Genomic DNA, 23,348 nt, shown 5'->3' with positions numbered 1-23,348 from the left:
AAATTAGGAGATAAGGGGGAATACTTGGGGGAGGAGTTTGCCCCCCCATGTGGCCGGCCAAAGGGATAGGTGGGCCCTAGGGGAAACCCTAGGACGATCCCCACCTATATAAAGAGGGGAGGGGGTGGCCGGCCAAGGCACCCCATCCAGAAACCCTGGCCGCCCCCCTCTCTTCCTCCTCCATATGCTGCGCAGGCTTAGGCGAAGCCTGCAGCAATTCTTCTCCACCACCACCACCACGCCGTCGTGCTGCTGGGATTCCGTGGAGATCTACCACACCTCCGCTGCCCGCCGGAACGGGGAGAGGAAGGGCTTCATCGACACCGTACGCGCGACCGAGTACGGAAGTGCCGCCGGATTGCGAAGACTGGGATGATCGTCTACACCAACAACGAGATCTGATCTCGTAGGCTTTGGAAATCTTCAAGGGTTAGTATCTTATCAATCTCGTTGCTTCGATCTTGTAGATTAGATCTTGGGTGTTCCATAGATTAGATCTTGGTTTTATTCGTTTTGCGGTAGGAAATTTTTTTTTCTATGCAACAAACCCCAACAGTGGTATCAGAGCCATGTCTATGCATAGATCTGTTGCACGAGTAGAACACAATGGTTTTATGGGCGTTGATGCTTTTGTTGCTTTAGTTTGTGCACTTTGCATCTTGCGGGATGGTGGTATGAAGCGGCCCGGGCTAACTTTACATGACCGCGTCTCATGAGACTTGCTCCACGCTTGACATGCAACTTGTATTGCATAAGTGGCTTTGCGGGTGTCTGTCTCTCCCACCATAGTGAAGATTCCAATTTGCACTTTCTATTGTCAACACTAGTATCACCGTTGTGGTACATGTTCGTAGGTAGATTGGATCTCACTCGAAAAAACCCTAAACCACGTAAAATATGCAAACCAAATTAGAGGCGTCTAACTTGTTTTTGCAGGGTTTGGTGATGTGATATGGCCATGATGTGATGATGATTATATTTGATGTATGAGATGTTCATTATTGTATTATGGCAACCGGCACACTACTAGAAAAAGGCTTACCGCCGGCGACCTGAAAAGGCTTACCGCCAGCACTTTTGGATTCGCCGGCGATCACCTCGCCGGTGGTAAGCGCTTACCGCCGGCGTCCTCAGATTCGCCAGTGGTAACTGGCCATTACCGCCGGCGTTTTCCCAAAATCGCCAGTGGTAAGTGTTACCACCGGCACCTTCCCATTTCGCCAGGGGTAAGTTTGTATAGGATTAAAAAAAAACAGGCCCACACACTCAACGTAAAGGCCAAGTTGTCTCTTTATTTTATTTAAACAGAACAGGTATTGTAATATATTACAACGCACAGTGAGTGAAATGTCCAACTGAGCAAAAGGAAAGACTATCTCTACATCTGCACAAGCTTCTTCCAAAGTTTCCCTGGAGGCTCCCTCTGCTGCACTCTCCAAGCTCCAAATAACCAGCAGAAAGAGTCCTGTTGATGCAAGCTTGATTAGAATGATTAACCAGCAACAAATCGCTAACTAACAATTGAATACAGCAATAAAAGAAGTTCTTATCTTGCTGCTAAAACCTATTTTGCATTAACAACCTGACACTTTCAACTAAAATGTGAGAACATAATTAAAAATAGGAAAAGTGAAGGACAAACTTTGGATATACAGCACAATCGCTACAGGAGTCAATGTTCAAATAATAGGCTTAGCTAAATCAGCTCATGTGAAGACAGAAGCCCGCCCCAGAAGACACAAGTGAATCAAACCAGTTATCAAACACTCTGCTAATGACGCGAGAGAAATATGATTCCATTGCTAGTTTGGTTCTGATGCTGAACCTACTTGGTTCTTGTTCAAACATATTTGCTAGATCTCTGATCCTTTTTAAACAATAAAAACAAGAGCAAGACAAAGATGTGAATGCACTTGATTCATATACATGTTTAATGAACAAAGTATCAATCCATGTTGAATATTTACAGAAAAGCGTGATATACAATTCCTGAAGCTAACTAAGGATAGCTTGAGTATTCTCATTTTGAATAAATAACCATAGAGTTTTCTCAGGTAGCTTATTATGCACGCAGGTGCTTGTTTCACTCTGCACTCATACTAATATAATTGACTCAACTCATTGACAAATTATCAACCTTTTCATCAGCGCAGGCCACAAGGGATAATATCAACATAAAGGATCTGCAAAGCACTTCTGGTTTCATGGAAGAAAGTGAGGACATTTATCGAGCACTTTGATGATTGTTGATTTTAGGATTTCTATTGTAAATTATGCTCTAAAATAGCACGGATTTACCTCTTTTTTATTCAACTGCTGCAAATCGGCTATATAAGATGGGGCTACCCGTATAGAAAGCTGAATGTGCAAAGATTGGCGCCTTTGCTAGCAAAACAATGTAGTTTTTCCCCTCTTAAACTGAAAATGCATCTACCTAAGAAAAACCTAGCTAAGCACAAGTCCAACAAATCTAGCAAACCAAGCCAAGAACGGGAGCTCACCTTGCAGATAGAGTGGCACAAGGCAGCTCGGCATCTCGTGCGATCTCCAACCCCGAATGCGGCCGTCATCCCCGCAGCTGTCAAAAAACAATGAATCACGTTGCAAACTCCCCTTCTTGAGAGCACTCTTCACAGCCAATCCCACGGCATCAACAGAAGAAAAAGAAAACTGGTCAGAAAGAAGAAGCATTTACCTGAAGAGCAACGGCTGATGCGGATCGTTGTAGAACTTGACGTCGTACGTGGGGCCACTGTGGGCTTGGACTCCAGCTCCGGGTCGACCATGGGGGAGAGGAAGCCGATGAGGAGGTTGAGGAGGTAGATGCCGAGCCCGTAGGAGACGACGTAGAAGCCCTGCGCGTAGTAGACCCGCAGCGCAGAGACGGCCGCCGCCAGCAGCATGCCCGCCCACCGCCCCGCCGTGTGCGGCGCCGCCCGGTCCAGGTAGTGCTGGAACGCCCAGGATGCCTCCGCGCGCCACCGCTCCGCCGCCGAGGACGGGGACGGGGAACCGTCTGCATCCTCCGCCGGATCGAGGAACTCCAGATCTCCGCCAAGCAGCGCCGCCTCGGAGCGGTCTCCGATGGGGATTTTTCGTGGAGTGGGTGCTGGGGATTTTTCGTGGAGTGGGGATGGGGACTGTGTGGACCAGAGAGGGACTGGGTTAGGGTAATGTACAGACACGAAAACGGAACCTTTATCCCCGGCGAAAACGAAACCTCGACGGCTGCGGTAAGGCCGTTTACCACCTGCGCCAATGGGCTGCATTCGCCAGCGGTAATGCGAGGCTCAATGGTGGCCTCGCGGCCTAGCACATCGCCGGCATTTATCTGCTCAATTCGCCAGCGATAATATAGGTATCCCGACACCTTCGCTGCAAGCTCGCCGGCGGTAAGGTGAGGCTACCCTGGAAGGCCTTACCGCCGGCATCTTTAAATCGTAGTTGCCGGCGGTAAGAAGTGCGGCTATAAGCTAATTCCTAGTAGTGGCAGGAGCCTAATGGTTGTCTTTAATTTTTGTTAAAGACCTGCGTGTCTATTCATCATGTAATAGCTTTATTTCAAGTAGTTGTCATAGTAGCTATAAGTGATGGACAACCATGAAGCGGTGCCATGGACCTTGGTGCAATGCTGGCGATGATGGAGATCATGCTCATGTGCTTTGGAGATGGAGATCAAAAGCACAAGAAGAAATGCCATATCATATCACATATTATGAATTGCATGTGATGTTAATCCTTTATGCATCTTATCTTGCTTCGATCACGACGGTAGCATTATAAGATGATCCCTCACATTAATATCAAGATAATAAAGTGTTCTCCCCTCGTATGCACCGTTGCACAGTTCGTCGTCTCGAAGCATCTCGTGATGATCGGATGTGATAGATTCTACGTTCACATACAACGGGTGTAAGCCATGTTGCACACGCGGAAATACTTGGGTTTGCTTGACGAGCCTAGCATGCACAGACATGGCCTCGGGACAACGGAAACCGAAAGGTTGAACACGAGTCATATGGATGATATGATCAACATGTTGATGTTCACCATTGAAACTCCATCATCTCACGTGATGATCGGTTTTGGTGTAGTGGATGTGGATCGTGTGCCACTTAACAACTATGAGGGATGTTGTATTAAGTGGGATTTCATTAGTAATTAGATTAAAACATGAACTAATTATCATGAACATAGTCTGAATAGTATTTTGAATTAAATTTGTAGAATTGGCATCCGTTATCTACCATGCGCTAGTCTTGTAACTGAGATAGAAATACTGTTAAGTCTGATAAGTAACTTTACGGACAGGTACCGTATTGTTACAGAATCAAGATATGATTAAGTCCCAATGCAAACTTTTAGTAAACCTCACATTGATGATTCAAAGAGCAATGGTTTCAATTAGTACCTTAAATCATCTTGTCTCCGTGAAACTTGAAGTTCAAATCCGTTTGAAAAGTAAGGAGCTGAAAATTTTGTTTTCAGGAATAAGCAAGGTATGAGATATATGTGACTAAGACCCTATTGCAAGGTGATAGAATATAATTTGGTGAGACTACATAAACTCATAAGTTTTATGGGAATGTACGAAGGTTGAAAACGCCAGGCGTCTCAATCCTCCAACTAGTTGGGCACTAACGATATTCGCATATCCATGAAGTGATCGTCCTTAGTATGCACCGTTGCTAAGACTTGTCGCTTCGAAGCATCTCATGATGATCGGGTGTTATAGATTCTACGTGTGCATACAACGGGTGCAAGCCAGATTTGCACATGCGAATACTAAGGTTAAACTTTACGAGCCTAGCATGTACAGACATGGTCTCGGAAAGTCGTCATGATTTGATGGATAAAATTATGAGTGAAATTGTTCATTACATTAAAAGGTTACTAATAGTGAAATCTAGAACACTTGTCATGTGATGGTCAAACTTCAAGGTAAGAACCTCAAGGTTATTGGTATTTGACCAATGGACCTAGAAGTTATTGAAGGTGAAGTGTTTTCTAAAAATGAGGAAAGCTAAAAGAGAAACTACAAAAGATTTGTGGCAGAAAGAAAAGAAAAGACTAGAAAGTCTAGCTCAGGTGTATATAAATGATATACATGTTATGAATGTATTCCTTGTTTGGTCACACAATGAAATTCTTGGGTATTTGTACCATATTGGTTGGTACTAGGTGTCATACAAAACAACGCAATACAAGAATACAATGGCCTAAGTGACTGACAAGGAATATGGTAGGAATGCACGTCTGGAACAAAATAAAGTGTTATTGTGTTCGTCGTTGGCATTCTACCTAGCCCTTCAGATTTAAAATAAAGAACTTTATAATTGTTGTTTTGTTCTGGTTAAATGAAAACAATGAGTTTTTCAAATTATAACAACATTCCATGTACGATGGATAAGTTATTATAAATCTTTATGGTGAAACACACATACATAACACTGACGCTAAAATGCCATAAGGCAAACGATGTGAATTCCACTCATTAGTGGAACCGCCATTTAGGTCATGTTAGAAAAGAACACATGAAGAAACTCCATTTGAATGGATTTTTGGAGTCATATGATTTTTGAATCATTTGGCGCTTGCAAATCTCTTCTAAAGAGAATGACTTAAATACCATTCATAGGCCAAGAGTTGAACGGGCAACTAACTTAGTGGAAACATACATGAAGATGTTTGTGGTTCACTAGGCATAGTTGTGTGCGGAAGATTCTTCTACTTCATGAAAACTTCCAACAATGAATTGAGTATATATGTGGATATATTCGATAAGGAAGAAGTTTGAAACATTTGAATGGACTCAAATAAATTTCAGCATGAAGTGGAAATCATCGTAATAGAAAAGTCAAATATCTATGATTGGATCATGGTGGAAATATTTGAATTACGAGTTTTAGCGAACATCTAAGAGATTTATGAAATTGTTCTATAACTCACGTTTCTTGGAGTATCATGATGATGATGGAGTATCCAAGAGACGTATCCAAAACTGTTGGATTGATGATGAGATAAAATAAAATGACGCCATTATAATTTTGTGGATTATGCTTTAGAGACTACCACTTTTACACTGAATAGAGCATCATCATGATCCATTGAAATGACACCATACGAGTTATGGCATGGGTATAAACCCTAAATAGTCCTTTCTTAAATTTTGGTATGCATAGCATAAGTAAATGAGTTTACAACCAAAATCGGATAAATGTCTTTGTTGATTATCCCATGAAATTGATTGGGAATTCTTTCCACTATGAAGTCAAAGACAAAAGTGTTTGTCGATGTTTCTTACTTATTTCAAAAAAATTGTTTCTAGCGAACTATTTGAGTGGGAGGACAATGGAACTTGATAAGGTTTATGAACCTGAGCATGATGATCAGAGTAGCACAACATCGAAAATGGTTCCGGAAGCAGCTACGAAGATCATGGCTCCCATGTCTACAAAGTGTTATAGTCATGGAGATCAAAGTACTTATTGAACCTTGTAGATGTGGTTTATTTTGTAATCAAATAAATGATTTGTGGACAAAGGATTGTTTTTGAACAATGATAAAACCAACTACATACAAAGAAGTTATGATGGGCCCTGACTCCGTTAAAATGGCTATGCGCCATGAAATCTAAGATAGGTGAATACTTTTTGAAAGTAAATGGATCTATAAAGTAGATGAACTTGGATGGAATATCCTTAAAGAAGCCTGACTTATCGAAAAGCAGTTTACGAAAAAGTTCAAAGAGTTGACTACGATAAGATTAGATCTTCCGTGGCAATGTTTATAGTCTATGTGGATTATTCTAGTAATCGCTACATATTTCTTTTATGAGATATGATAGTAGGATGGCAGAAATACATTCCTTACCAGAAGTGTGTATGAAGGATGTATACTAGATACAACCAAGAGTTTTGTTGGTCCGTAGAATACTAGATAGGTATACAAACTTCAATTGGATGAAGTGAGTATCGCGGAGTTGGAATCTTCACCGGATGAAATAATCAAAGAGTTTTGATTTCATCAGAAACGATGAAGATGCTTGCATTTGCAAAAAATTAAGTGAGAGCGCTGAGACATATTTATAATACTTTATGTAGATGACATATCGTTGATTATAAATAGTGTAATTATATAATTGATTTAAAAGGTTTCATTGAGAATTAACATCAATGAGAGGATATGAATTGAAACATATTTAGTGTCAAGATCTATGAAGATAGATAGAAACACATAATAAGTTTAAGTTTAAGTACATAGAATAGATATTGAAGTAGTTCAATATAGAAGTATTAAGAAGGTGTTCTTTTCATGTGAAGGTTTAACAAGATTTGAGTGTATTTGACACTCGATGAATAAATACACATGAGTGATTTTACATCACGAATAATATGTACAAAGTCAGGTGTCCTGTGCTCTAAAGTGTTACGAGCATATACCAGAATGATTCATGTAATGATCATTGGACAACAGTAAGAATATCCCTGAGTGCTTTAGAAGAACCAAGGATATATATATATAGAGTGTGGATTTGCTACACACATGGGTAGCTGCGCACGCGGTGGCTGCCGTCCGATCTGTTGCGATTGAGAATGGCCAGCCCAACTGTTTGACCGCGCCCCGCGCGCGGAATAGTAAGAGCTCCAGCTGTTGGCCGTTTTAGTGCGTGGAGGGAAAGCTCAATATGTGGCGGCAGCTGTTAAACTATGCGCGCGCAGATGTGGAATCGGTAAGCGGAGCCCACGCGCGCGGGAATGAGCAGTGGCATTCACGTGATACAGTGATCCCGATCTCGCGCGAAAGAAATTTACGCGGGTTCTTCACTGGCAGTGCTACGCGCGAGTGAACAGTCATTTTCCCTGGTGAATGAAAAAAGCATTTTCCCCGTTCGAGCATTTCGCGCCGGAGCTGAGCCTATATAAATGGTACCGACAGAACTGGCAAGCATACAAACAACATCCCTCTACGCATTCATCCTTACCAACGTCCATAACCATGGCGCTTAGTAGGGACGCAGCACCTGGAGCTGGGAGGAGAGATTTCGTTGGTGCCGTAGCTCCACGCACTAACCTGGTTGCGGAGTCCGAGTGTCGTCTTGCCGTGCATGGCGTGGTCGCCGTGTATGGGGAGCTGAAACCAGCTCTGCCCACGGCCGAGGCAGCTAAAAGCCGGGCATTTCCGCACTGATCCCTGTGCTGTTCGAGTAACAAGCCATGGCCCTTAATTGTGAGTTTCTATTGTTCTTCACTGATGCAGCGAAGGCCAAGGAGGCACGGGACTACCGTGGGATGCTGGTGCTCGGCGGAACAAGCTTCCTAGAATAAACATCTGCCATGCTTACTTGGTATCCGTATATGTCATATCTGGGTAGTTGTCCCATTTGTGATGCTCTGGTGCATTTTCCTACAATCAAGATATAGTATGAAAACAGTTCGATGTAGTCAGCTACATGTAAACTCAAATCACCCTAGTTTCGGGATACATGATACAACTGCTGTGTGGTTTCGCGGTACAGGCTACAGCTGTTGTGTACAACCAATATCAGCATGGAAACACCTACAATTTCTTGCACAGCGAGAAGGCCCCGCCACATCCATTTTTATTTCTTGCACAGCGTGCTACCTGAGATTCAGGGCTTTGGTTCCTGCAAGCGCTAAATGAAATTGAGGCGTCTGTGCGTGGGAGGGCTTAATTCACATGATAGCTGTGTGGATGATAGAGCTTAATGGATTAACTATTGTACACATCGAGTTCTATGCTGTTTGCTAGTTCTGTCATACTGGCTGCTACCGAGAAAATGATCAAGCTAGTGTTCAGGTTTCATCAGGAAAATGGCGGGCTGCTTAGTGCTCCAGCAGCATTCAATGCATACAGAAGCCTAGCTAGCATATTTAGAGCAATTCCAATAGTGTAGCCAGCTGCTGGCTATAAGCCAAGTGCCATGTCATCTATAGCTAACTTAGAGCTAACATATATAATAGTGAGCTATAAAAGTGTAGTACTTTTACAATACATGGTCCACCTTTTAGTCTCACATAGTGTCTCAGGAAGCACGTGCTAGAACTGTGCTATAAGATAAGAGCCACTCCTCTTCTCTCTCCTAATCTCTCTCCTCCAACTAAGCAAGTTTATAATATTTTATCTCTTATAGCTAGCTGACTGTACCTTATTGTACTTGCTCTTATGCCTTGTGTGCCACAGGTGATTCACCTGCTGCTGCTTTAGCATCTGATCGAAAATAAAAATGCTATGCACTTTTGCTGGGTGCTTTCGGATACAGAAAATAACGTAGGTTCATGGGCCCTGCAGCTTCCTCGTTCCACAGTATCTACATCCTGTAGCACTTGTGCGGGTGGATGAATGTAGAAATTATCTTGACCTAGCGTGGTCAATGGATACAAATGAGCTCCTAGCTAGGGGCCACCAATTTTTATCGCTACAGCATCCACCCCCTGTAGACACAGTGCTACGTAGGAGAGTCCTGGCGACGAGCAATTATTGGACGTCTCCATATCCTCGTCTACGCACTGTGTATCTTCTTCAAGCTCGTGACTTCTGCACTCGTCTTCAACCTGCGTCAACTCCACACTCAAACATAAGGTAAGTGTGGTGTGCCTTCGGATCACCGCATTGCTGCTCCACGGCGGGCGTTAAGAGCATCTCCAGTCGCGTCCCCCAAAGCGTCCCCCAAAGCGATTTGGGGCGCGCCGGACAAAAAAAGCGTTCCAGCCGCGTCCCCCAAAGCCCATTTTTGTCCGGCGCGGCCCGATACGGTGTCCGGCGCCCCGAGCCCGTCCCCGTCCCACAGGGGACGCTCGGGGGACGCCGGACACAACGAAAAGCGAGGCCAACCGACGCGGGCCCGACGCGTCGGCCGGCACGGAAGGCTAAAACCCCGTCACCTACCTTTGGTCAAGCGACGTTAATGGCGTCCCTGTTTTCCCAGGCGACGCAGGGACGCGTCTCGTCGTGCATGGCCGCGTGGCCGTCCGCGCCGGAGTTATTGCGTGCAACCACCCGCTGCCGCCGCTGTTTTAAGACGCCCTCCAGTTATCGCCGCTCGTCATAATCCTTCTCGTCGCCGCCGCCTCCCCCTTCCCAGATCCTCTCCCCGCCGCTCAAAAAATGTCGTCCTCCCGCAAGATCGCCGCGGCGAATGGCTTCGGACGCGGCAGCCTCACCGTGGCGGAGGCGTGGGCGCTGTACCACGCCCGGTATCCAGTCCCGCCGGACATGCGGCTGCCGCAGCGGCGGCGGGCGGAAGATGGCCGTGAACGGCATTGGCGTTCCGCCGCCGCCGAGCCGAAGACGGACCAATGGAGGGACGCCATCAAGGCCCGTCGGGCTCAACTGACCGCCGAGGAGCGGCGGGATCCGACGTGGGCGGTCAACGACAACGACGCCTGGTGGACGACGTACTTCCAGGCGAAGTACGACGTCGAGATGCACAGCACCGACAACCTCGTCGGCGGCCCCAACAGTTGGAACAGGGAAGGCCGCGCCCTGTTCTGGGGCGTTCTGGGGCGCACCCTCGAGAACGTCATCCACGGCCTCCGCAACGGCGCTCCAAGGCTGGAGATGCCGTCGTCGCCGCCGGCGTCTCCTCAATGGCAGCCGAGGAGGATGAGGTACTCGTCCTCCTCGCACTCTTCTTCCTCGGGACCGGCGCGATCGACGCCGTCCGCGTCGTACCGGTCGGCGCCCTACACCGTCCCCAAACGGGAGGTCAAGGAGGAGCCGGCGACGCCCGTCAACACGAGGCGTGGCGGTAGCGGCAGCGGGCGGCAGCAAGGGAGGCGCGGCGGCGCCCTCCTCATCCCGAAGCCGGAGGTGAAGGAGGAGCCGGAGGAAGCGTCGCGAGCGGCGCTGCCGGCGGAGTACGAGCGGCAGCAGCGGCTCATCGCCGGCAGGCGACGACCCCGAGGACCGCCTGTGGCTGCGGGCGGCGTTCTTGGCGTCCATGGACGACAAGGACGCCTGGAGGGGCGACCTGGACGCGGCGATCGCCATGTCCATCCGCGACTCCGGCAAGCCGCTGGTGGACCTCACCGACGACGGCGAGGCTGGACCAAGCGGCTTGGTGAAGGACGAGCCCGTGGACGAGCCCGTCGACGAGCGCGTCAAGCAGGAGGTCGTCACCGACGAGATGTACAACTTCCAGCAGTACTACGACGCCTCCGGCCGCCGCAAGTGGTTCTAGATTAGGTTTAGTTTTAAAGTTAGTCAAATTTTGTTCGAATCTATGTAAAGTTTGGACGAATCTAATCGAATCTAGTTAAGTTTAAAATTTGCGAAATTTTGTTTGGGGGACGCGACTGGGGAGCGACGTCCCCAAACGCGGCACGAACGAAACACGTCCCCCAAACGCTCAATCCGGCGCGGTTTGGGGGACGGTTTGGGGGACGCGGCTGGAGATGCTCTAAGACTTGTACATTCGATTCTTCCAGGTTTTCTGGTGGAAAAGTATGATTTCCTGGTGTACAATGAAGATAAATTTGGATGAACATTGCTTCTGCAAGTATGATCTCCTTGAGAAAACAGGATAACAACAGGAGATAGGTACTTAAAAAGAGAAAGAGAGTGTGTCATTACATGGAAGGGTGGAAAAACGATAGAGCAAAGCAAATGGTGTGTATTGCTGCACTCGACGACGAACATCTAAGGAAGAGACCTCCCATGGAGGATGGACTACGTGGCGCTTGGGGCAACCATCGCCTAGGCCGCAGGATTCGAAATTTTGAATGGGGAGTATATATAGAAGAATCCTGACAACCTGGGTGGGCCCTATATTTGAATATTTGAATTTGAATGGTCATCATGGCAGCGAGTGGGACCCATATTTTGAATTCACTAGACGATTAGATTAATCATCGTCCTATTAGGCGTACAGTAACAGGCGGGGCTGGTGTAATCTGCTTTGACCCGGGGGGCACGTGTCGACCATGGCATGCGTGCGCAGCTACCCCCCTTGGTAGCAGGTTTCATCCCTATATATATGTATAGTTTTTATATGGGATAGTGACAAACAAATCTCTGTAAGGTGTTGCACCGATATTAGTTTGGTTACATATAATAATAAAATTTCAATCTCAATTAGGCTAAGTGTTGTTTATAAGGTAGCACAATGAGCTAGAAGAAGTCTATGCTAGATTTAGATCAGTACTAAATATTGTGACGGATTCTACAAACGAAGGCAGAGTATGTCATTATTTTGACAATGACTGAGGATGTTAAGTCAATGAGTTCTTTGAGAACTTGGTGTAGTTCCGATAGTGTCAGAACTTTGAAGCTATATTGTGTGTGACAATATTAGTGACTTATTTCAGACTGCGGAATTAAGGTTTCACCAGAGGACTAAGCATATACAGTTAATGCCGACTCATTTGGAAAATGGGTGATGCGTTGAGACACAAATGAATTGCAAAATACATATGTTTCTGAGCGTGTCAGATCCGTTGACTAAAACCTCTCCCGTGAGCAAAACATGATAAGCACTAGAAGGCCAAGGTGTTATATCTTTACAAATGTTAACTAGATTATTGACTCTAGTGCAAGTGGGAGACTGTTGGAGATATGCCCAAGAGGCAATAATAAATTAGTTATTGTTATATCTTATTGTTCATGATAAATGTTTACATCTCATGCTATAATTGTATTAACAGAAACATTAATACATGTGTGTTATGTAAACAACAAGGAGTCCCTAGTAAGCCTCTTGTATAACTAGCTTGTTGATTAATGGATGATCATGGTTTCGTGATCATGAACATAGGATGTTATTAATAACAAGATTATGTCATTAGGTGAATGATATAATGGACACACACCCAAATGAGCGTAGCATAAGATCAAGTCATTAAGTTCAATTTGCTATAAGCTTTCGATACATAGTTGCCCAAGTCCTTCGACCATGAGATCGTGTAAATCACTTACACCGGAAGGGTACTTTGATTACATCAAACTCCATTGCGTAAATGGGTGGTTATAAAGATGGGATTAAGTATTTGGAAAGTGTGAGTTGAGGCATATGGATCAATAGTGGGATTTGTCCATCCTGATGACGGATAGATATACTCCGGGCCCTCTCGGTGGAATGTCATCCGATTAGCTTGCAAGCATATGAATAGTTCATAAGAGATCACATACCACGGTACGAGTAAAGAGTACTTGTCGGTAACGAGGTTGAACAAGGTATGGAGATACCGATGATCGAACCTCGGACAAGTAAAATATCGCGTGACAAAGGGAATCGGCATCGTATGTAAATGGTTCAATCGATCACTAAGTCATCGTTGAATATGTGGGAGCCATTATGGATCTCCAGATCCCGCTATTGGTTATTGCTCGGAGAGGAGTCTCGACCATGTCTGCATAGTTCGCGAACCGTAGGGTGACACGCTTAAGGTTCGATGTCGCATAAGTAGATTCGGAATATGAGTTGGAGTCCGAAGTTTTTGTTCGGAGTCTCGGATGGGATCCGGGACATCACGAGGAGGTTCGGAATGGTCCGGAGAATAAGATTCATATATGGGAAGTCATTTTCCGGGGTTCGGGAAAAAGTCCGGTGTTTTGACCGGAGCTTCTAGAAGGTTCTAGAGGGCCACCAGTGGGCCCACCACCCCGGGAGAGGCCACATAGGCGCCACATGGCATAGTGGGTCCTGCCCACCATGACATGTGGGCCCAGCACTGCCCCCTTAGAGATAAGATCTATCTCTAGTTTAAATGGTTTAAATCTAGAGATAAGATCTATCTCCTAAAATAAATGGTTTAAATTAGGAGATAAGGGGGAATACTTGGGGAGGAGTTTCCCCCCATGTGGCCGGCCAAAGGGGGTAGGTGGGCCCTAGGGGAAACCCTAGGCCGACCCCCACCTATATAAAGAGGGGAGGGGTGGCCGGCCAAGGCACCCCATCCGGAAACCCCGGCCACCCCTCTCTTCCTCCTCCATATGCTGCGCGAGCTTAGGCGAAGCCCTGCAACAATTCTTCTCCACCACCACCACCACGCCGTCGTGCTCGCTGGGATTCCGTGGAGATCTACCACACCTCCGCTGCCCGCCGGAACGGGGAGAGGAAGGGTTTCATCGACACCGTACGCGCGACCGAGTACGGAAGTGCTGCCGGATTGCAGAGACTGGGGATGATCGTCTACACCAACAACGAGATCTGATCTCGTAGGCTTTGGAAATCTTCAAGGGTTAGTATCTTATCAATCTCGTTGCTTCGATCTTGTAGATTAGATCTTGGGTGTTTCATAGATTAGATCTTGGTTTTATTCGTTTTGCGGTAGGAAATTTTTTGTTTTCTATGCAACGAACCCCAACACAAGTTGGGACAAAATACTTTGGTTGTGTTGTGTGCAGGTTCCACGTTGTTGCTGACGTTGGTAGTGCGCCATACCACTAGTCAGCTAGCAACACCTTCAGAAGTCACGCTTTCTCCTACTGGTCGATTAAACCTTGGTTTCGTACTGAGGGAAAACTTGCTGCTGCGCTCATCACACCTTCCTCTTGGGGTTTTCCAACCGTTTCTACAACAAATGCCAACAAGATTGTCTGGCGCCATCACCGGAGCACCATCACCGCCCCAAAAAGAGCCGAAACTTTTTCGAGCCCAATAGAAGCGCCGGCAACCCCGTGCCGGCCCCTTCGCGAAGGACGCGAATCGGGCGCGCCGGCGCATCGCGACACGACGATTTTCGCCGGTGGGGGCGCCTTGTCAGCGAGAGGACGCGACGGTTCCCATCGGAAAACGACGCGGGAAGGTTGATCGTCAGCGTTAATGGCCTCCCATGCGGAAACCGAAGCGGCGACTGGCCACGCGGCGTCCGCCCCGCCTTCCCCACACGCCTTTAATGCGCGTCCGCCGCCTCCCTTAAAACATCACCGGCGCGCATTTCTCTTCTTTCCCGTCTTCCAACCCTAGCCGCCATTGTCATAGACGCCGCACAAACAACCACCTCTCCCACGCACCCCACCGACGCCATGGCGCACAACGACGAGGCCGGCGGCGGCGTGCTCCGCTCACTGCAGCTTACCTACGACGAAGCGGATGTACTGTATTGGCAGCGCATCCCCGTGCCAGTACAGTACAAGCTGCCGCACGGCTGGCACGTCTCCAACGGCGGCTTCGCCGTGCCGCCGCCGCCACCGGCAGGACCAGAGATGTGAGCTCTCATGAAGGAACGGCGGAACCGGCGTCGAGGCCGGAGGAGAGAAACCTGTTGGCGAACGCGTTCAACAACCCGACGTGGCCACAGCGATTCGAAGATAAAATTAGCGAGTTATTTATCTATCCGTATACGTATACCAAAACAAAAATATATTAACATAAAAATCATACGAAATGGTGAGGCGAACCTACTCCTCGAAAGAAATTTCAGTACAAAGAGCCGTTTTGTTTCTCCGCCCATAAAAAAAAGGCCCGCTAATGTAAACTGGTACAGTACACCACTAGTCTTTGCTCCAGTAGCGGGAGGCTTTCCTTTGCCCAAATCCCGACCCAAACACCAGAACACACCACGCGGTTAGAGTCTCGGAGACAAACGCACGCACCTGCGCTGCCAGCATAATGGCGATGCCGCCGAAGTCCGGTGAGCCGCCGAAGCCCCCGCCGGGGCGCAGCCCCAACCTCAACCTACCCTGCCCGCTGCCGCCCATCCCCGGCGGGGCTCAGCAAGGCCATTCCTCCGCGACGGCACCGGCGCGGTCCCAACACCGCCGCGCCAGATCTGAGGTGGCCTTCCGCTTCCCGGACGTCGACGGCGGGGGCTTCGACGAGATCGGATCCGAGGACGACCTCTTCTCCACTTTCATGGACATGGAGAAGATCGCTGGCGGCGGCGCCGACCGTGACCGCGCCGCGGAGACGTCCTCCTCGCCGCCCCGGCCCACAAAGCACCGCCACAGCGCCTCCTTCGACGGGTTCGCCATGGGGTGCGGCGGCGCCCCTGGGAAGCATCAGGATGGCGGCGGAGGGCTGTTCGCCGATGTTCTGGAGGCTAAGAAGGCCATGTCCTCCGAGCAGCTCTCTGAGCTCGCCTCCGTCGACCCCAAGCGTGTCAAAAGGTGAACCCCTCTCTTCGGTCTCCTTCGCATTTGAAGCTACCTTGGATTTGAGCTGGTGGTCGGTTGGTAGGATACTAGGATTCTAGGATTACAGGCAGTTCTTACTTTTGATAATCAATTGATGGAGTGCGGCTAAGGGACCAATAAGAATTGTGGTTTACGTAGGTGTGGCTCGCTTTGGTTCTGCAAGCAAAGAAACGTGGTGGCCAAAATGCAGGTCGTAGACTATTACTTAGTCAGGTCACGGCACATTGTTGCTGTTAGTTATCTTTAATCTGGATGGATAGTGACAGGCAGATCGTTGGACAGGACTGAGCAAGCTGGCCAACTTGTCTCATTCTGGCATCGCTTACGTAGGCTTCCTTTTGAAATTCAAGCAGCCATAGAAGTGGTTCAAATGCTAATTTTGTTGTTCTCTAAATTACTGCCATTATTCATAAACCTGCTTCATGCTATTTAGTTCTTAAATAAGCGAAGCGCGTGGATGAAAGGGACGGCAGATGGCAATGATTGTTGCATGTTGCCTTCTTATGGTATTTTCTCTCCATTGGCTATGGCTTCTTTGTATCGTTTTCTATGGGCCTCCAACTTAATTCATTGAAGCTTGTGCAGCATATCTTTGAATTTATACTTTTGCTCTTTCAAATTAACCATATCCCATATTTATGTACTCAGTTAGTTATTCGATGTAATAGTGACAGTGTTATGTACTTATTCAATTTGTTTTATTCCCTATGTTGTTGGTTAGTCCGAAAAGCTTCTTAGTGCCATTTAGTTCTTACATAAGCTCTTAGTATAAATGCACAAATCAAGTGGGGTGGAAGAGGTGGGAGATGACGATTTATTACATGTTGATTAGGCCTGCACTACTTTTGGCGCATTCGCCCCACTTTCAAGGCTTTGTTTATTTCATGCCCGGGGCCTGCAAGATGTTTAATTAGGTTGCCGTGATCGGCATTTTAATTAGTTATTTTATTTTGAAATAACTAGCTAGCTGAAATATAATTATTTCCCGTTGGCATACATTAAGCAACATTATAATTTCGTTCTCTTCTAGCATTTGCTTGTACTATGATCAAGTTATATAAATATCTATATTTGTAATGTAGGTTTCATTTGTGCCAGCAGCAAAATTTCTCGCATTTTAATCAACACATTCACATTGATATACTTCATAAACTATGATGTTTCCTAGTATAAGGTGATCTTCGTCCTAATAGTAAACTTTACTGATTAGGAACCAATTTTGCTTAGCAAATCAAATTTGTCCCAGCTGTGGACAGCGGATGTAGCAGAACTTCACTTGAGATATGTTTCTTTCCATCTCCAAAAGAGAGAACACATTTTCTTTTAAAGTTACACTGTACTTAAAATCATTCGGCTCGCGCGATAGCAAGTGCATTATGTTAGCTGGCATAATAAAGGCCAATTAAATTCCTGAGGTTTCTTTGTTTCAGAATTCTTGCGAACAGACAGTCTGCAGCTCGGTCAAAGGAAAGAAAGGCTCGATATATGACAGAATTAGAGCGGAAGGTTCAAACTCTTCAAACTGAGGCTACTACTCTTTCGGCACAACTGACACTATTTCAGGTAACATTTCATCCATCTGTTTGGTTCGGATTGCAGTATTCACTATTATGTTTGTCAGTGCATAAAAGAAAAGCACAATTTTCCTTGAAGAAAGAAACCGTGCATAGTGAATTAGTAATTCTGCCTTTGAACTGTATTGAACAGTTAGCTGCCCCATAAGTGATAAGCTGTGTCAACCAAGCTGCAACTGCTCTACACTCGGTGAACCACCAATCAGCATGCTGTTTTCTTTGAACTGCTGCACATGCCATCAGAGCTATAGTACATGTTAGCATAAGCTATCTAGATTTTGTTGAATTAGTAATTCTGCCTTTAAACTGTATTGAACAGCTAGCTTCCCATAAGTGATAAGCTGTGTCAACCAAGCTGCAACTGCTCTACACTCGGTGAACCACCAATCAGCATGCTATTTTCTTTGAACTGCGGCACATGCCATCAGAGCTATATTACATGTTAGGATAAGCTATCTAGATTTTGTTGACTAAAGCATATGTAATGGTAGTGCCAAACCATCCCAAGTTATGATTCTATGTGGCTATATTAACAATTTGGAGAGCTGAATGGTGATATCCTGCAGCATGAGACACGAAAAATCTGTAACTCTGTTTACGAGAACAACACAACTTGTAGGTTTCTGTTGTTCCAGATGGTTGTAATGTTGTAGTCGGACTGCGATTTTTTTACATTTTCTTTTGTATAAACAGTGTTCTTTGCGTAGAATTGCTTGATATCCTTTAAGCAATTATGTTTTGCTTGGCAGAGGGACACAACAGGACTTTCTGCAGAAAACACAGAGCTCAAAATAAGGTTGCAGGCCATGGAGCAACAAGCTCAATTGCGTGATGGTAAGTGTTTTTATTACCTTAACTAGTACTCCCTTTTATGGTCTTCAACGCACAACTTTGACTGTGATTTTAAGTTATAGTATGTTTTCAAAATTAGTATAAAGACATATAACATAAAAAACATTTCACAAGAAGAATACAACAATACCATTTATACCATTCCCAATCGTGCAATGCCAAAGTCCTGCATTTTTTTCTTTCGAAACATAGTACACTCACCCCTCTGAACGCACGCACACCGTACCCCTATGAGCACCTCTCAGAGACTGAGTCCAAGAAACTGATCTGACGGTTCTTGAGAATTGACGAAGTCACCACATACGCTTCGCTATCGATGGGAACGTCGCCTACCACTGAAGAAAATTCCCCTCTTTATGAGACACCAAAGTGTCAAACCCAGGGTTTGATCCTAACCATCCAACCACAAGTTGTGCAATGTCAAATGTGCCTTACATTTTGGGACGGAGGGACACAAAACTTCTTTCCAAATGCTGTCTATGCCCTACCTGGGATATGCATCGCTGGAGCGCACCATTGCCCGTCAACGAGCTCGTATCGCCACCCTCAAGGATGGAGATGCAAACACATCGTTCTTCCACAGACAATGCTCCTACCGCCGCCAAAAAAATAGGATCCACAGCCTCCAGGTCGACGGCCACCTGGTCACCGAGGCGGACGGCATGGCTGCTGCAGCATACTCGCACTTCGACAACCTGCTGGGCACAGCCGTCGATCGCGACTGCACGCTTAACTTGGCGCAGCTGATTGACCCTTCCGACAGCCTACTCGAGATGGATGCGCCCTTCACCGATGAGGAAATCTGGGCCGCGGTCAAGAGACTCCCGGCACGCAAGGCACCTGGGCCTGACGGCTTCACAGCTGAATTCTTGCGCGCATGCTGGGACACAGTGAAGCCTGACTTCATGGCCATCTTCCACGAGCTGTACAATTGCAGAGGCAGAGGTTTCCAGAAGCTGAATCAGGCCCTCCTGACGTTGCTGCCCAAGCGTCCCGACGCACACGAGCTCGGTGACTATCGCCCCATCAGCTTGATCCACCTAGTTGCCAAAGTCTTCGCCAAGGTGCTATCCCTCCGCCTCGCATCGAGGCTGGATGACCTTGTGAGCAAGAGCCAGAACGCTTTCATCAGCGGACGAAGCCTCCATGACAACTTCATACTTGTGCGCCAGTCCATGCGCCTACTGCACCAATTGCGCGAGCCAAGGGTATTGCTGAAGCTTGACCTGGCAAAAGCCTTTGACACCATCTCCTGGCCGTTCCTGTTCGAGGTACTGCGACAATATGGCTTCGGCACGAGATTCCTGGACTGGCTTGCCATCCTCTTGAGCTCCGCGAACACGCGGGTCATGATCAATGGCGACCCCGGCCCTCCAATTTGGCACCGACGCGGGCTGCGCCAAGGGGACCCCTTGTCGCCGCAATTGTTTGTCCTTGCGGTTGACGCCCTTGGCCGCCTCATCAAGCGCGCAATGGAGCTGGGCGTCTTACAACAATTGCACCAACGGAGACCTGTCCCAGAGGTCTCCCTATACGCTGACGATGTGGTCCTTTTTTGCCACCCATCACAGAGCGACCTGAGCGCTGTCAAGAGCATTTTGCACCTATTCGGTAGAGCTTCTGGGCTACAAGTAAACTACAACAAGAGCTCAGCCGCATTGCTACACTGTGAGCCTGAAGATGCATCGCGAATCAACGAAACACTCGGTTGCCAAATCGCAGAGCTGCCATTGACGTACCTGGGAATACCGCTCACCATCAGGCGCCCCACCACCGCGCAGCTGCAACCGCTTGTCGAGAAGGCCGCCGGCATGCTGCCCACCTGGAAGTCCAGATTGATGAACAAGGCCGGCCGACTCGCCCTGGTCAAATCCGTCTTGAGCGCCATCCCTGTTCATCAGCTCATGGTGTTGGCCCCGCCAAAAAAAGTCCTCAAGCTGCTGGAAAAAATTGAGCGTGGCTTTCTCTGGGAAGGGCGCGCCGCCGCAAACGGGGGCAACTGCCATGTAAACTGGCGCACCGTCTGCCGTCCAATCTCTCATGGCGGGCTGGGCATCCAAGACTTGGAGAGAATGGGGCTAGCGCTACGCCTGCGATGGTTATGGTTCAGCAAGACAGACGAGAGCCGCGCCTGGAACGGACTCGACCTCCAGCCTACTGCCCACGAGCAAGCCCTGTTCTTCGCATCCACACGCATGGTCCTAGGCGATGGGCGTACGGCTAAATTCTGGGATGACAGATGGCTCAATGGCCGCTCCATCAGCGAGCTTGCCCCGCAGTTGCATGCTTGCATCCCCAAGAGGCGGAGGAAGACCAGAACGGTTGCTGATGCCATGCTAGACAACAAATGGGCACGCGACATTCACGGGGTCCTCGGCGTGCACGAGATTGGGCAATACCTCCAAATCTGGCGCCAACTGCAACTAATTACCCTAACAGACACGCCCGATCAGCTGCTCTGGAAGTGGAGCCCTAGCGGCGCATATTCGGCGCGCTCCTGCTACCTCGCCTCCTTTCAGGGATCGACCACTTGCAACGCTTGGAAGCTAATTTGGAAAAGCTGGGCGCCCCCACGGGTCAAATTCTTTCTATGGCTGGCCAACAAGAATAGATGTTGGACGGCCGACCGTTTGCAACGCCGAGGCCTCCAACACAACCCCCGGTGCACCCTGTGTGATCAAGAGCCGGAGACAATGCATCACCTACTCATCACATGCCCTTTCTCAAGGCAAGTGTGGCATGAGACACTGTCCTGGCTACAGCTGATATGCCGGCCACCTGATGGAGAGCCAACACTCAACGATTGGTGGCTCACAGCCAAGCTTGCCACGCCAAAACCCATGCGCAAAGGTCTGGCCTCCGCCACGCTTCTAACAGCATGGATGATCTGGAAACAGAGGAACGCCTGCACCTTCGACAACGAGCAGCCCTCGGTCTCTGTAACTCTAGATAGGATTAGGAGTGAGGCGGCACTTTGGGCGAAAGCCGGAGCAGCCGGTCTTAGAGACATCATCCCAACCACCTGGGACGTACACTAATCCCTGTATCTTTAATTCTGCACTAACCCTCTTAGGAGGCTTGTACTCTTCTTCTATGCAATGAAAAGAAACGCAATGTCATTGCGTTTTCTCGAAAAAAAAAAAAAAATGCTGTCTATGCTTATTAGTAAATGTAACTTTTGTATCTAAAGGAGAATGCTATTACAGTATCATCTTATGATATGCCACTTGGAATGCCATTATAGGACACTTTTTAAAAAAAATCTTGGCTTTGCTTAATATATTCGTTTGCTATGTTCCAATATGCAGTGACCCCTGAAATCAATGGATACTTGATGCATCTTTTCACTAACTATAGGCACATTTCATGGAAATGTTATTGTTCTCTTTGCTCTTGATTTCATACTTTATGCTTCTGTGTCTGATTGAAGAGTATTGGAGCAGCTAATTTATACTGCCGTAAAGTACATAGACATACACTCAAAGCTGGCACGTAGTTTCTGAAATTATGTCATGGGAGTTCAGTCACATTTGTCATGCTATAGTGTAGACATTTTTTGGCAATCTGTAAATGTCGGAAACCTTTTTATAGATTAGGACATGACTTGTTGTCTAACAGACATACCTTATGTTTTCAGCTCTGAACGATGCACTGAAGCAGGAAGTGGAGAGGCTTAAGATTGCTACAGGTGAGACGGCAAAGTGTGATGAACCATATAATATGGGAATGCGCCATGTGTACAATCCGTCTTTCTTTCAACTCTCCGAGCAACACACAGCTCAGCACGATGCAAGTGTTCATCAGCTGCCACCACAATTCCAATCACCTCATGCCAATGTCCCAAACCACCAGATGCTATCCCACCCCAATACCTTCTCAGATATGATGCAGCAAGACTCACTTGGGCGGCTTCAGGGGCTGGACATTGGCAAAGGATCAACATCTGTGAAGTTGGAGGCAGAGGTTGCAGGAAAGTCGGAGGGCAGCTCCATATCTGCAGGTTAAAGCGATAGCACCTTCTAATTATAGACCTACCGGCAAACACGTACTTCTTTTATTTAGATTTATCTGTTCATAGTCTGACATCCTTGAACTGCTTCCCTCGCCCCTATAGGCATCATTTTTATCTAAGTTTCTGTTTACTTGCATTGATTGGTTGTAAGACCTTGATATGTTTTTTGGGGTTCATTTTCTGTTTGTTGTGTGTTGTTTCTAAGTTAGGGGGACTGGACAAACAGCCTGTATTTTTTTTTCCTTACCTCAGCTTATCAATCACGGGTTTTCAGTTTGGAGATTTGTACATTTTTCTGTTGATATGCTAATTCTTAATGATCACATCCTATGAACCTAGAAGTATCAAATTGCTGGAAACTGTGTTGAACATCTGAACTTCTTAGGACATGTACATCGGAGGTGCTAATGATGAGCGCCAGGCTGTTAAATCTGATTAACGGCTCCCTATGGTTGCTTCTCGGCAAGAGGAAATAGCACATCACACCACTTGTTGGGGCTTTTTTTTCTTCACAAAACCACAACTACAGCTTGTTGAACTAAACACATCCATTTGGTGTAATGTTTTGCATAGAACACACAACCAATCGTTAGCCACTCTGATACATAATTAGTTAAGGAAAGTGTTAGTTAATCCAGGCCCACATTCAAGAGTAACTTGGCATCCACCATGCGAAGCAACTAGCAGGTCCCTTTTTTCCCGTCCTCTGAATATGCTATCGCCGTCGCCGTCTGCATGGGCATGGAGGTCCTCAGGTCCAGCACCACTGGCTAGAGCCGGCGGCGGAGGATAGTCCATGATGTAGCCGGCCT

General features: G+C 47.1%; 1 protein-coding gene across 1 annotated transcript; it reads left to right on the top strand.

Annotated features, from left to right (window-relative positions):
- The first annotated feature begins 15,574 nt into the window (after nt 1-15,574).
- On the top strand, nt 15,575-22,812 carry LOC124679043 (transcription factor RF2b-like). The gene is made up of 4 exons (XM_047214869.1): nt 15,575-16,071; nt 17,529-17,661; nt 18,422-18,506; nt 22,162-22,812. The coding sequence occupies exons 1-4, from the start codon at nt 15,575-15,577 to the stop codon at nt 22,527-22,529; spliced, it is 1,083 nt and encodes a 360-aa protein (XP_047070825.1). The 3' UTR covers nt 22,530-22,812.
- Nucleotides 22,813-23,348: the final 536 nt, after the last annotated feature.

Source organism: Lolium rigidum, chromosome 7, assembly GCF_022539505.1.
Source record: "Lolium rigidum isolate FL_2022 chromosome 7, APGP_CSIRO_Lrig_0.1, whole genome shotgun sequence".
Taxonomy (NCBI): domain Eukaryota; kingdom Viridiplantae; phylum Streptophyta; class Magnoliopsida; order Poales; family Poaceae; genus Lolium; species Lolium rigidum.
This window is presented reverse-complemented; position numbering and strand designations above follow the sequence as displayed.